The sequence below is a fragment of the Apium graveolens genome, chromosome 7 (assembly GCF_009905375.1).
Source record: "Apium graveolens cultivar Ventura chromosome 7, ASM990537v1, whole genome shotgun sequence".
NCBI classification, from domain to species: domain Eukaryota; kingdom Viridiplantae; phylum Streptophyta; class Magnoliopsida; order Apiales; family Apiaceae; genus Apium; species Apium graveolens.
The window spans coordinates 255,720,011-255,734,995 of record NC_133653.1 but is presented as its reverse complement, the minus strand read 5'-3'; the positions used below and the strand labels follow the sequence as shown (position 1 = coordinate 255,734,995).

The following is a 14,985-nucleotide window of genomic DNA, read 5'->3' as shown; positions in this document are numbered from 1 at the left end:
TGCAATTTCTTTGTTCAACTAAAAAATCTTGCTTGAACAGGGAAACGGCTCTGGTTTTGCAAGAGCTTGTCCAGAAACTGTTTCTTTAAGATACCATTTCTTTTAGTAATTGATGGCTAGTATAAGTTAACGTATACTAGCCATCAATTACTTGTTGCTCCTAAAAACTGAAGTTGATACAATGACAGCAAGATGCTTCACAAATAAAAACGGAACATGAAGTAATATATAAAGAGGGTTTCAATCGGTGATCAAGAAATACATCCCAGCGGTAAGACTTGAAAACCACAACCTTTCTTAAGAAATTTAGACATGACATTAAGCTGACAGTAGCTCTAGAAGCTTGAAAGGAGACTAAACAATGCACACTAAACTTCAACAATTCACCACCAATTTATTTGCTTGATTAAATGATAAGAAAGCTCAATAATTTTATTTGCTTGATTAAATGATAAGAAAGCTCAATAAGCTCTAGGTCCTTTTATGGTAGTAGTAAACAATATCATTATAAAAAATTGCTGCGACTATTCTTAACCATTTTCGCCAGTTTAAAATCAGCTTTATGTGAGGATCACCACAGTAGTAATTTTCTTATATTGTGCACACTAAAGTTCTTCTTTTGGCATGCATGCAGAACGTTTCCAGATTTAATTCTGAATATTCTTCGAAGTGGCTATGTCACAAGAATGAAACACCAGATATGCATGGTGCAGGCTCCTCAAACACTTACTATAAACCAGCAATGATACTCAACCAAAAAATATAATATATGGATATATATTAAGTTTACATAAACAACTATATTGCTACTTATAATTTGCACTTTACCGTACTACCAACATTATCACGTAGTATTTTCATTCAGGCTAAAATTTCTTTACAAAGTTATGCCCAAGACCGGATAACCTATGATAAGCTGAGTAGGTTTTGTTCAAGTTTTAATAATTTAGTATTCTAATAAGTGTAAGACCAAAGCAGATCAAATGCAAGAGAGACGGCTTGCCTAATATGGCTGTCACTGGTATTGGAGAGCCACTTTCATACAGAACTGGTTGCGCAGAGGGCACAAATTCCACAACATTGACAGCTAGTTTCATTCCATGGAAGCAGTAGCCTCCGCTGCTGAGAAAGTAAAATTGCTTTGCTTCTGTGAGATTATAAACATCGCGGCCACCCCTTGTAATATTCTTGATGAAACCTTTGTCATTACATTGCTGATAGCTTGTTTGGTTCACCTCTAGCACATTGTATATGTGCCTGTCAAATCCAAAATCTACACACACATTGATACTAGTAATTAATAATGGAGTCCAAGAAGCAACATTGACAATTTCAGTCACTTAAAAACATAACAGTTAACAATATATAATACATGTTTGCCACCAAGGTTTCTATTGCAGAGTCAAAACATCTAAATCATATAATAGTTTACAAACAGTTTCCAATATTTTCTTCTTACATTAGAAATTGAACCAAGCATCTTATCAAAAATTTATAAAACGACCTCAGGTGGATATTCTGCTGTAATTAAATGATCAAGTATTAAAACATAATAAAATCTTCTACCAGTATTAGCATAACAAGTTAGATACAGAGAGAGTTAAATAAATACAGAGCCAGTCGCCGACGTAGAAAGTCTGATTCATTGCCCATTCCGTGTAATTTACATTTTGAGTCCACCCCCGTTTCCCTCCCACCCTGTGCAGATCTGGTTCTTTCCCCTCCGTTGTTGCCACTACAACCGCCACCATAAACCACCACGCGACTCCATTCCACCTCATTTATAAATTATAAGTAACTTATTCTAAAAATATTAGTCTATGTTTCTCAATAAAGTGCCTGACTGGTAACAATATTACATCTTATGTTGTTTAAGTGGTGGAATCATGCTACATGGACGTCTAAGTGGTCATGTTTGAGCTGATACACAAGTACATTAAGTACTCTATATTGTTACAGACAAACTCATGCCTTTATCGCCAATTTTTCATTCTGTTTTATCTGCTGCTTTCTGCATGAATTACCATGTCACCTAATTCATTTCTATATACTTCATACTGTTGGAATAATCTTAAATTTAGTTATTAATTATTTGTTTATTTAATTATTAGATATTTAGCAAAAGATTAATTATTAGAGAAAAATATTATTTTAGAATTGTTTAGTAGTGGGGTAGTGCAGTTATGGAGTAAATTATGGACATGTAATTTACCCATTAATTAGTAGTAGTTAGTTTTAGTAATAGTTAGTTTTAGTAATAGTTAGTTTTAATATGTTTGTAAAGCCTATATAATGGCTAGTTTACCTTGAGTTTTAGAAGAAGAAAAGAAATAACAAGAAATATAGCAGTACAAGTTCTCTGCAAAAAAAATGTAGGTGTCTTTTTTCTCTAAGTTTTTCCAACATTGGTATCAGAGCCATATGATCCAGGGCTTATAAAACTCTTATAAAAATACACATATACATATATATATTATCCTTAATATTTTCCATGGCATCAAACAATTTCTCCGTCTCTATTCCATTATTCAAAGGAGATCATTATAATTCATGGGCTATCAAAATGAAATCATATTTGAAAGCTATGAGTTTGTGGGAAGCAATCGAGAGTGATGAGAGTGATGTTGAGCCAACCCTTCTTCCACAAAATCCAACAGTTGCCCAAATCAAAAAACGTGATGAAGAAGTGGCTAGAGAAGCAAAGGCACTTTCATGTCTACATTCGGCTGTGTCGGAAGAGATCTTTACAACTATTATGAGTTGTGATACTCCTAAAGAAGCATGTACAAAAATTAAGGAAGAATTTGAAGGCAATCAACAAACCAAACTGATGCAAATTCTGAACCTCAAGAGAGAGTTTGAGATGATGAGAATGAAAAATAATGCAGACGTCAAGGAATATGGGAGTAGGTTGATGTCCATTGTTAACCAAATCAAACTACTTTTAGTGACTCTTCCTGAGAGGTATGAAACTAAAATTTCCTCACTTGAAGATACTAAAGATCTTTCGAAATTAACTGTTTCAGAATTGATCAATTCACTTCACGCCGTGGACCAAAGGAGATCAATGAGGGAGGAAGAAATTGGAGGAAAAAATGAGGGACTGCTATTAGCTAAAGCTTCATCCTCAAAAGGCACAGGTAACAAAGTTCAACGCAACCATTGTCATAAGATGGGACATGAAGAAAAAGACTGCTGGTACAAAGGAAAGCCACAATGCTACAAATGCAAAAAATATGGGCATCTGACAAAGAATTGTAGATTTCAGAATGATGAAGAAAGGATGGCACAATTGATCGAGGGAGAACCACTCCTTTAGAGTTGTGGAGAGAAAGTGCTCCAAAGTATTTTTGGAGAGAAAGTGCTCCAAAATGTTTTTGATGAGATAGTGCATCAAAATTGATGGTGGTGAGAAGTGCATCACAGGCGAAGAGAAAGTACTTAGTAAATTTAAGATTATGGGATGAATGTTGGAATAATCTTAAATTTAGTTATTAATTATTTGTTTATTTAATTATTAGAAATTTAGCAAAAGATTAATTATTAGAGAAAAATATTATTTTAGAATTGTTTAGTAGTGGGATAGTGGAGTTATGGAGTAAATTATGGACATGTAATTTACCCATTAATTAGTAGTGATTAGTTTTAGTAATAGTTAGTTTTAATATGTTTGTAAAGCCTATATAATGGCTAGTTTACCTTGAGTTTTAGAAGAAGAAAAGAAATAACAAGAAATATAGCAGTACAAGTTCTCTGCAAAAAAAATGTTGATATCTTTTTTCTCTGAGTTTTTCCAACATATACCATAGGTGTGAACCAAGTTTTTACTTTCAGAAGCTACTCGTAAAACAAAACAAGTCAGCTACTAGGCACTTAAACTCTTTCTAGAATTGGCACAAACGATATAGACGCCCAGAGTATATTACAAAAGCGGCAATTCTACTGCAGAAAGGTTTACGTATAAGACAGCAAGCTATATAACATAGATATTTAATGAAGCATGTTGATGATAACTCTTAAACTATAATAACTCAATTGAGAATGATCCATGGAACAGCAAAAATGCAACATGAACACTTTGTGGGCATCTAACTCAGAGTACAGAACAAGTCAGCAGCTTCCACTACAAGAACACCAATAGAAAGGTTGCCTGCGTAGCACCAGTATTCAGCAAAGAAGCCATATTAGGAACGCTACTACTTGATCCATTGTGTATCAAGTCAGCTTCAACAAAACAGAACACTGCAACACCCCCTAACTTTCCCTTTACTTCTTACAGCACCACTACCAAGATGGCCACTGTGAAAAGGCTTAAAACAATAATCAAGCTAATTGGTACATTTGAATTTTTAGGCATACTTAAAACCTTTCTAGCAAACAAATTCTACACACTACTGAAAAAAACAATTAGTTTTTGCCCCCAACAAATGCAGGATAGCTCCGGAGAATATAGTTTATCAGAGAAGGATGAAACTATTAGTATAAAACATAGTTTTGAGATGATATGAAAGGGGCAGTGCAAATCAAGATACCAATCAGTGGTTATCAGGATGGATAGAATGCAAATCGTTTCATAAACTGATAGGAGGAGACAATTAAAAGGTCCGCTGCCTATTGGTGAACTAGACATTATATCTACATCCCGGCATGATGTGGAACCCAGGAATGTAATCCATTCTTACTGGTGTGCAGAGTGATTGTAAGTTTTCTGGTAACCATTATGGATTGATGAACATAAATTCGCATAGCATGCAACTACCTGAAGGAAAAGATAATGAAACACTTCACTGAAATATCAGGGAAACATTGTTCCACAATTCTAATTTGCAGGCTTAAGCCATATGGTGGATACCTGCCAGATTTGCTCAAATTTATAAGGCCAGACATGTAACAAATTAAGTTGTTTCTTAGTCAAGAAGTCCCTACTGCATACACAGAACAACTTGCAAGCAAAAAAATTCTGCTTCATAGTGAACAAGATCCACCTGGGACACACTTATATAAAAGAAGAGCAATTACCTGCTAGAACACCGACTTGAGGCCTTGATATATTGTAAAATGCCCTAGTTATTAGCTCACCTCAAGAAGAAAATTACAGGAAACCTGATTGTTATTTGGCGTATTATTGGGACTTTGCTTTCAGAAACATTATAAAATAATTTACAGACAGTTAAACACTGATTGTACCCCTTGAGGTAGTACAGACAACATGCATTATTAACATATAACAGAAAGGATATGCAAATCAAATTTAAGTACACAGATTAGAAATTAAAAGGGTGAAGAAGTGAAATTTGAACACTGCAAAACAAAATTACGGTCTAGAAAAACATGCTCATGTGTTACACCAGAACCAAACCTAAAAAAAAGGGGGGCAAATACGGCACAGAAAAATTTATTTCTTAAGCTCAAACACAGAAATACATGCCAGATATTATAAACTATAATTTATCATAAGCAAGTATGGAAATAAACTACCCAAGGTCTCAAACCAATGTTCTGTAATCCACAAAACATAAATTGTCACATAATATTGCAAAACCCTCACAAACTAGTCGCAATTTTGAATACTACAGAGCAATCAACTGTCTGCACCCATCTCCTTGCGCTTCAGTTCTAATGCTATGTGCTCATTCTCAAGCTTCATCCTCTCGTTTTCCATTTTTATCATCTCCAGCTCCCTGTCTCTTTTCCTGCATATTTTTTGCCACTTGAACCGCTCTTTCTCTAATTCTAACATCTCCGCCTGAAGCTGTAGCTTCTGTCTTTCAATCTGCATTGTATGACGTTCCATCCATTGTGTCTGTGATAGGTTTGCATTCACACCTTCTGGTAATTCTTGATTCATATCAACAGGAGCAACTTGTGGCTGAGAGCTGAAGGTTGTATTACAGTCCAAAGAAGAGTAGGAATGACCAAAGGCATTACTTTCATGACCCTGGCATTGTTTAACTCTTTTCATAGAAGCCCCTGGAATCCCATATGTTCCCCTGCGATCTCCGTCGGATGCATGATTATCCAGAAAAATACCACGATCTTCCATTTCAATGTCTTGATCGTCGTTATCAATATCTATCTGTGGGTGCTTCCTTGTTTCATTGCTCTCATGATCATCTTTACTTCTAAGAGCCAATCGCAAAGAATATTGCAATTCAGGATCTGGAGGCAGATGCAGCCGATTCTTATTATGATAAGAACACATCTCTTCATAGTGTAAATGCTTTGAACTAAGAATCTTTCTAACCTCCTCTTTAAGTTTCTCCGGTATGTGATCCATCACCTCCAAAAGTGAGTTATTCTCAACAACCTCACACGCAGTTCCCCTCCCAAGTATCTCATTCAATCTCTTGAACCTTTTGTTAAGATCGTTAAACTTATCCTCGCACTGTTGAGGTGAAACAAAATGGCCCCTTTCAGCCATAACCTTTGAAATTGATTTCCATTTACCTTTCTTCTGCAAACTTGCATATTTCCTTCTTGTCCCACCACCATACTCCGCAGCCAAATCCTCACCTATGTACGAAACAGCTGTTATCATAAGCCTCACCATTGTATCAGTCCATTTCACACGATGCCAGTGTGGGACATTGTTTCCTCTACTCCCAGAATTGTGACCCTCAGCAGCATCATCTGTAAAACTCGGCTCCTCCTCATCACTCACAGAATGCTTGCCCCTATCAACTCTAGAGTATTCAGCCATCGGATCATAGTCTTGCCTTCCTCTAGCCGCGCAGGGAAAATTATCATGGATCGACGGATGAGCAATAGTCCCTTGTCTAAAATCAGACTGCTGTTGTTGCTGGTGGAGCAAAGATGGTTGTTGATGATGATGTACTAGCATAGACCCTTGCAAATCTCCTCCTCCATACGACCCCATTCCCGAAAGCATATTTCCTGATTGTAAATTCCCTTCCATTTTTCCCCGACAATGACTAGGACCAAGCTTACAGAAAACCCCCCTAAATCAGGACTAATCTTATACATTGACAGAACTATATGCCTATACATACAATTCCATCAATCACCAAGATTTCTACTCCATGTAAATCACACTTCCATATAGTTCTTGAATCTACAATGCATAAACAATCAAAACCTAGTTCACCACCTAATCAAACCTCATTTTCAAGAAATGAAATATCAAAATAAAGCAACAACCAATTCCATCTAACAAAAATCATACAAAAAGTATATATAAAAAACCCCTCTAAATTAAACACCAACACACACACACAAACAGCCACTTATCAGTTATCAACAAGAACATGAAGCATTTAATATAAAGAACCAAACTTTACAACCAAAAAAATGTGCTTTTTTTACCAAGTAAAAAAAACAGTCTTAAACAAATAAAAGATCCTTCTGAATCAAAATACACACACACACACACACATATCAATAAACATCAAACAAGAACATGAAGCAGTGAATATAAGGAACCAAACTTTATAACTTAAAAATGTCACTCTATTTTTTCTTCCAAGCAAAATAACAGTCTTTAACAAATAAAAGACCCCTCTAAATTAAACACCAAAACACACACACACTAATCATCAAAAATCAAACAAGAACATGAAGCACTGAACATAAAGAACCAAACTTTATAACTGCAAACAAAAAAAAAAGATCCTTTTTTTAATCTTGCAGAGTTAAAAAAGAGTCTTTTAGTAAAACTAATTAAAGGGCTAACAGAAATGACCTTGATCAGTGAAAAAACACACATACAAGTTGATATCTGAGAAACAAGCAAGCCCAAGTTGTTGAAAGTGAGTTCCCAAAGTGTGGTTAAGACCAAAAAGTACAGAGCTTTAGAGAAGATGCAGAAAAAATGGAAAATATGGAAATTAATATTAATATAATAAATATGGAATTGTACGGATGAAGAAATGAGGTGAATTGATTCAATGAATGGTAAGGATTTGTGGGGCCAGTTTAATTTTTTAAATTTTTTTATAATGTCATGCCTACAGAAGAAAGACAGAACAGGCCAAAAGCTGGTGTTTATCTACACTTCAAGAACATGAATGAAAACAAACATAGGGGAGCTCAAAAGTGTCAGCTACAGCCTAATATTATACTCATGAACATCTTTTGTATTAGTTTATATTATTTTCAACAATTTTATTAAGAGATCTTTCTGGATTTTATAACAGATTGAATACTTGAAATATATGGATTTATTTTGGATTCTTTTATAATCTCAATATATCTTGTATTATTTTTCTTATAAAAAGAAAGGGATACTCTAAAAGAATATGCTAATATCCTTCAAGAAAATTAATATATGTGTCACTCGATTTAGATCCAATTTGGGATCGTCATTCGCCTGTTACACAAAGTAACCGTATTTTTTTACTGAAAAAGCAAAAAAAAAAATATTTGGTAAAATTAGAAACATCTTTTTTGAAAGGTCTTTTCACATGAAAAATACTTTTAGAAATCACTCGTCACTTGAAGGGTCATTGGTTTCATCATCAAATTTCATTAAAATGTTATTATTTTTAATTATATTTTATATCAAAATATAAAAAAATACCAAAAAAATTACCATATATTTCTAATAATGCACTATTTCACCTCCATAGCATTTATTAAAATAATTTCAAGAAAATATTTAGGAAAAAGAAAATGTGTTTTAAATGCTTCCTTTAAACGATGACACGTATTTGAAATTGTGTATACATGCCTTAAACGTTTGACCATTTGTTAACTTTTTTGAAATTAGAGAACAATAATGCATGTTGAGGATATGTTATCCCCTTAACAATGTAAAGAATGTAACAACATAATTACAGAAGGGTGTTAAATGAAAAAATTCTAATTTTTTCTAAATATATATATAGTTGTAAATGAATATGCTAAGTGCGCATGAACTGTAAGTGATATTCAACACAAATTAATTAAATAAGACAGTTTTAAAACTTTCTAGTGGATGATATTTCCACCAGAGATATATATAGATTCGAGAACTCTGCGATGTAAGAATGCACACAACTGCTTACAAGTGTTTTTACAAAGATGAACAGAGAGAATTTATAACAAATGTAGTTTTATCTATTTCTCTGTTTAACTCGTGTTTCTTTGATCGATAGATAAAATAAAACACTTGATGCTCTTGGTTTATATACTACCAAGTTATACGTGAATAAGACAAACAGTAAAAATAAGAATTTAGGTCTCTTCACATGTTGATTCAATTCTCTATCCAGTATCTTTAAATATCTTCAGTTAAGCATGGAAATAGAAACGTTTCTTTGTTCTCTAAAACCTGCAAACAGGCTGCCACATTTCTTTTGTATATAATCAACCCATGTGACTGTCAAGTCGCTTTCAACTGATATTTGAATATGATGTTCTTTGAGACTCCAACATTATTCGTTGATACTACTCATTGAGTCATTCATTGAGTCTCAACTGGATTATCCGTTGTAAGTGTCTTGAATCCTTTGTTGAAACTTTAAGTTTATCTGTTGATGATGAATTCTTTGGTAGTTGACACTATATCACTTATACAAAATTATAAAACATCTTCTATTTACAATTGGCCAACCTATTTTGTATATCTTTCTAGTAGTCAACATGACTCAGAATTCACTATAACTTCTAGACTACTAAGTTGTTTGTTGCATACATAATTGTATTGCAAACTTGTTTAACACAAGTTACTCCATCTAATAATGGTTACATAATCATTTAACTTACCTACTTAGAATGTTTTGTCAAGTTATCATCAAGCATACAACATATTCCTAACAAAGTATCTACACCAATAATTATATAATTTCCATGTGTATTAATACTGACAAAATGAGTACAGTTTAGTAAAATCGAATCATGAGATTGATATTACACTCAAATTAGCTGATTTGTATTATATTAAAATTTAGATATGAGATTTAGATAGACCCAACTAGATTATGTTTAGTTGGCTATATTATATGAGACGGAGTACCCGACCCATAATATCACGTTTGAAAAGTTTAAGATTCGGTCCATTTGAAAATATTAAATTTGAACCAAATAAAACACGAAATCGATATACATGATTTGAGATGGGCTATGCCCTCACTTCGTCATGATTTGGGCCGATCTTTTGCTCAATATTTTCGCACAGCTAAAGTTGGGACGTGTACAGTAATACAACATCGTACTACTTAGTGTACACATTAATTGATACAAAACAATTGTATCCTGTTAGGGGACATGTAGCATCTTTATTAGGACCACTTAAATCCGTTATTTGTTCCTGATCTTTTGCTGCGTGCTTTATTTTCTTTCTCTTAAAGTTTGGTTGTAGGACACATGTACATGTACCACCTCCATCTACAAGATGTTGTAGTGGTATATTTCTGCGTTTCTGGTAATTTGTACCTTCATTTGTCCTGTTTTGAAGAGGTCAAGTGAACATATCATGAACCCCATTTGACTTGACTATACTATCCTGTTTACTTTGGACTTCTCGATATAGTATGGTTCTGGACTTCGGTGTTTAGCATTTTTCTAGACTTCTCGGTGTAGTGCAGAATTAGACTTCTCGATCTAGTTCAAGTTTGGACTTCACGACATAGGCAAAACTTGGACATCTCGATATAGCCGTAAACCCAGATAGACTTATGGTTGTAAAATCTGATAGTACTTCACGATATAGCTCTTCTAGATTTCACGATATTAGAGTTAGAGAATTTCTATAATTTTATTGGTCTTCTTTCTTTAATTTGTTGCTTGAACAATCTTCATTGGACTTCTAACAAATTGATTTATTTCATAACTATTATGCACAAGACTGTTGAATGAGAAACTCCAAACTCTTACAATATTTTGAGCTATCTAATATACAATCATAATTGTACATTAAAATTTATCACTTAGACAAATGGTAGACTCCACATGCAACGCAAATATTGTAACTTGAGTAGCCTTGTTATGATGGTATAGACATGTCATATGGCTAACATTATGGGAACTGGAAGGGACATAAAAATATAGAATATGCTCAAGAAACACAACACAACATATATCTTTTTCCTAGCAAAAATCAAAATGACGATATCTTTTCTGACTGACATCATAACCCAATAAAACATATTAAGCAGATTTAATAGTTAATTTTGTACTGCAATATAATCACATAGGTAACAGTATGGACTGCTTCCCTCCAAAATATACTAGGAGCCTGAGCGAACAATAAGAATGAACAAGCTGTTTCAGCAAATGACAATGTTTCCTTTCGGCAACATCATTTTGTTAAGTTGTGTCTATATACAAGGTTTGACGTACAGTCCCATCCGAAACATGTAATTGACAAAATTCATTAAAACCGTATTCACCCCCCAAATCACAACGGAAATATATAATAACATCATATTATTGAGTGTGTATGAGAGCATGAAATTTCTTAAATAGAAAAAAAAGAAATAAGACCTATGTTTCATCAGACTAACCCATGTGGGTATGTGTTGGCCCACAAATAAGAGAACTCACAATAGTCATAAGTCAATAGGACATATTTGTAATAGTGAGGCCCAAAAGGCCCACTTATAGAAGACATCCCAAAAAGGCCCACTTGTAATAGGAAAACCCTGCCTATAAATAGAGGGCAAATAGCTCATTATACAAGATTGGACTAGGGATGACAATCGGGTCGGATCCGATCGGGTATTGCAGAATCCATATCCAAATGAAAATTTTATCCATACCTGAACCCGACCCGAACTCAAAAAATACCCGAAAATAAATATCTGAATCCGATCCATTGGATTTCGGATCGGATTCGGGTATACCTAAAACCCGATTTTTTTTGAATTGGATATTCATACCCGAACTTGAACCCAAAATCTGAAATTTTGTATTATTATTGATATTGCAAGTGTTTGGGATCGAACACACGACTTGCATAGAAATAGTTTTAACGTGTTATCTTCAACCACTCCACCACATCATTAATGTGTTGTCAAATGTATAACTAATATTTAAAAAAATCAACTTAATTGATACCCAATTATTTAGATTTATCTTTAAAAGATGTTTTGTTAACCTTATCAACATTATCACCCGTTTAAATGATTGAATAATTATATTTCATTGAACTTTATCTTTAGTTATATTTAACATAGATATAAAAATATACTGTATGTTCTAAAAGTTATATAATAATATGTATAATGTATATTATATAAAATAATATATATAATATATTTTAATATGTAATATATAAAATTCTAATATTATATATATAATAATAATAATTCGGGGGTTTTTCGGGTTTTGGGTTCAGATTGGGTTCGGATAGAGTTTTAGATTTCGGATCGGGTTTCGGATCGGTATACCTAATATCCAAATTCAAATCCAAAAATTTTCGGGTTTAAAAATTAAATCCATATCCAAATCCAAATCCAAAAAATTGGGTTCGGTAAATCCAAAATTTCGGGTTTTAGATCGGATATCTGTCGGATCGGATTATTTTGTCATCCCTAGATTGGACATTTGAATAAAGAAATAACTTCTTTTAATATTACTCGTATACGTAGAATTATATACGAGTACATCATTTGGCGCAAGAAGGAGCTCTATTTTTAAATTCCAATAAAAAACATGATTGTTGAAGAGATTGATCCGCAAAAAATGATGGTTTGCAAACCAAAAGATCAGCGGTGGAGATTCCGACTGTGCAAAGGCAGCCGGATGACCAGGGACCATCAAAACCACCGGCATTACAACCAAAGTGTTTGTTCCCCCAGATCCGGTTGTTCAGCTCCCAGACCCGACTGGTGCAGAACCTCAACAGCGGAAATGCAAGTTTAAATCGGATCAATGTCAACGAGTGAGCACAACAAAAGGTAAACCAGTGATATGCGCTTACATCTCGAGAAAATTGAATATATGAAGAAACAGAGAGAGGAAACACTTGAAGATATTAATTGCTCCGATGATGAGCTTTTAAAAAAGGAGTCTCGAATTCCCACGGTCTAACTGGAGATACATCGATTACGCCAGGTAGGGCTGTCAAAAAATTCGAAAAATTCGAAATCCGTCCAAAAACTTCGCATTCGTATACGAGAAAAAGCGGATATTATCTGTATTCGAAATAAAGCGAATATTATCCAAATTTGAATCCGGGATATTCGAATCTGGAATCAAATACATATATGATATTTAAATTATACAAATGTATAATTTTATATAATTTAAAATTATTTTATTAGTTTATAGCGTGTGTGTGTGTGTGTACGCATTAAAAAATATATTTATATAAATTTTACATGATTGTACACATACTTTATACATTTATAAATATATCATTTGAGTTTAATCGCAAAAAATATTCTAAAATCATCGTCAATACGGTAGGGCCATCAAAAAAATTCAAAATATCCGATATCTATCCGAAATATCCGCATTCGTATCCGAAAAAAGCGGATAATATCCATATCCGAAATAAAGCAAATATTATCCGTATTCGAATCTGATGATTGCGGATACGGATAGAGGCATATCCGTATCCAAATTATCTATTTGACAGCAATGACGCTAGGAGCTCCGGCAATCATCGATAGCTATTCAGGGGTCGGGGGAATAATTCTACAAAGACGACGATGAAGTCGATTATGAATACGAACCGTCCACCGAGTCGACCTACTCACAATATCGCGACCGCCGACAATGGACGGTTTCGTCTGGTGATGCCTCCCAACGAACTGAGTCCACATACACGATCTCCCATGAAGAATTTATGAAGATGCAGGAAGATATGTCACAAATGCGAAATCTAATACGTTCCCAATTGGGGTTCGAAACGGTTGCCGAGAGTCCCCTATCGTTGGTTTCTGAGAATGCACATATTGGCAGGACCCTTAAAATACCGTCCCTCGACCATTTTGAGGGCTCGTCCGACCCTCTTGCTTTCCTTAACACATTTGATGGTCGAATGACGTTCTTTGGGCACTCGGAGATTGCTCGCTGCCAATTTTTCTCCATATGCTTACAAGGCACAACACTTCGATGTTATAGTAATTTACCTAACCCCCCGGCTCCATCGACGCATGGGCAACTCTGAAAAGCAAGTTTCAAGCTCATTTCTCCAGTAACTATAAAGGAATTAAAGTCACTGCATTTCTCATGACAATGCACCAAAGATCAAATAAAAGTCTTCACAGTTTCTTAACTCGATTCAGAGAGGAGATAGCTGAAATTACTAATCTCATTGAGCAAATGACGGTAAATTTCCTAATAGCGGGTATTGACAAGTCCAGACATGGCCTCCTCCTCGAGGATTTTTTTAGAAAAGATCGAAAACACTTCAGGCGGCATTCCAAATCATCAAACATAGAATGATGCTACAAGAAGCTGTTAGTTATATTCAATCACCTCGGCGTTCCTCAAGGTATGAACGCAGTCGAAGCTACAGCCCGCAATCTCCTCAACCAGGGCGACGATGCGAAAATCGACGATCTCCGAGATGCCGGAAAATTGATTACCCATGGAGGGATAGGCGAGACAAAGAGTGGCAACCCCGATCTCATTCTATTAGTAGTTTATCTATTATGTTTAAATCGAAGCTTGTAAGATATTATCTATCTCCATTAAAACTTGCCCTCAATGCAACGGGGTTGATATGAGATTCCTGCCGAGGGTCCACTACATTATTTAAATAAAAGCTTCGATGTTTATCCATGTCAATTTCAAGTGCTAAATCTTTGTTTAAAGTTCTTTACAAATAGATGACTGCAGTTAACATTGATCGAAATTGATAAAGTATCGGGCCTAACATACAGTGCTCAAAAATTTGCTTTTGATGCAATGGGGTTGATTTGAGGCTCTTATCAAAGTCCATTAATCTATTTAAATAATAGGCTAAAATTTTATTTGCACCAGTTTACTTTCGTTATTATGCTAAATCAGTGTATATTTGAGTACTCAATAAAAGACTTCACAATGACAAGAACACATGACAAACGTGATCAATAGCAACCAAATAGTTTACACTCA

At 34.4% G+C, this 14,985-nt stretch overlaps 3 protein-coding genes across 4 annotated transcripts; 1 reads left to right on the top strand and 2 right to left on the bottom strand.

The window, feature by feature from the left end:
* Window positions 1-938: 938 nt before the first annotated feature.
* Window positions 939-1,781, bottom strand: LOC141674701 (early nodulin-like protein 20). Its single transcript, XM_074481404.1, has 2 exons — window positions 1,613-1,781; window positions 939-1,339 (listed from the first exon to the last, which is right to left on the bottom strand). Exons 1-2 carry the CDS (start codon window positions 1,779-1,781, stop codon window positions 939-941), a joined length of 570 nt encoding a protein of 189 aa, XP_074337505.1.
* Window positions 1,782-2,491: 710 nt separating this feature from the next.
* Window positions 2,492-3,319, top strand: LOC141674700 (uncharacterized). Its single transcript, XM_074481403.1, has one exon. The coding sequence runs from the start codon at window positions 2,492-2,494 to the stop codon at window positions 3,317-3,319; it is 828 nt and encodes a 275-aa protein (XP_074337504.1).
* A 2,051-nt stretch (window positions 3,320-5,370) lies between these two features.
* On the bottom strand, window positions 5,371-8,041 carry LOC141671519 (uncharacterized). Of its 2 annotated transcripts, none has more exons than XM_074477792.1 (2): window positions 7,700-8,041; window positions 5,371-7,072 (listed from the first exon to the last, which is right to left on the bottom strand). In XM_074477792.1, the coding sequence occupies exon 2, from the start codon at window positions 6,914-6,916 to the stop codon at window positions 5,582-5,584; it is 1,335 nt and encodes a 444-aa protein (XP_074333893.1). In that variant the 5' UTR covers window positions 6,917-7,072; window positions 7,700-8,041; the 3' UTR covers window positions 5,371-5,581. The 2 variants fall into 2 exon arrangements, with proteins under 2 accessions (XP_074333893.1, XP_074333894.1); XM_074477793.1 differs by having other exon boundaries at window positions 7,726-8,041.
* Window positions 8,042-14,985: the final 6,944 nt, after the last annotated feature.

What these genes read in the sequence shown, in the direction of transcription:
- LOC141674701 (XM_074481404.1), bottom strand. Translation starts at nt 1,781, where the DNA reads ATGAGGTGGAATGGAGTCGCGTGGTGGTTTATGGTGGCGGTTGTAGTG. An exon ending in CTACGTCGGCGACTGGCTCT is followed by an intron (nt 1,340 to 1,612) that starts GTATTTATTTAA and finishes TATGTTTTTAAG; the next exon opens with TGACTGAAATTGTCAATGTT.
- LOC141674700 (XM_074481403.1), top strand. Translation starts at nt 2,492, where the DNA reads ATGGCATCAAACAATTTCTCCGTCTCTATTCCATTATTCAAAGGAGAT.
- LOC141671519 (XM_074477792.1), bottom strand. Translation starts at nt 6,916, where the DNA reads ATGGAAGGGAATTTACAATCAGGAAATATGCTTTCGGGAATGGGGTCG.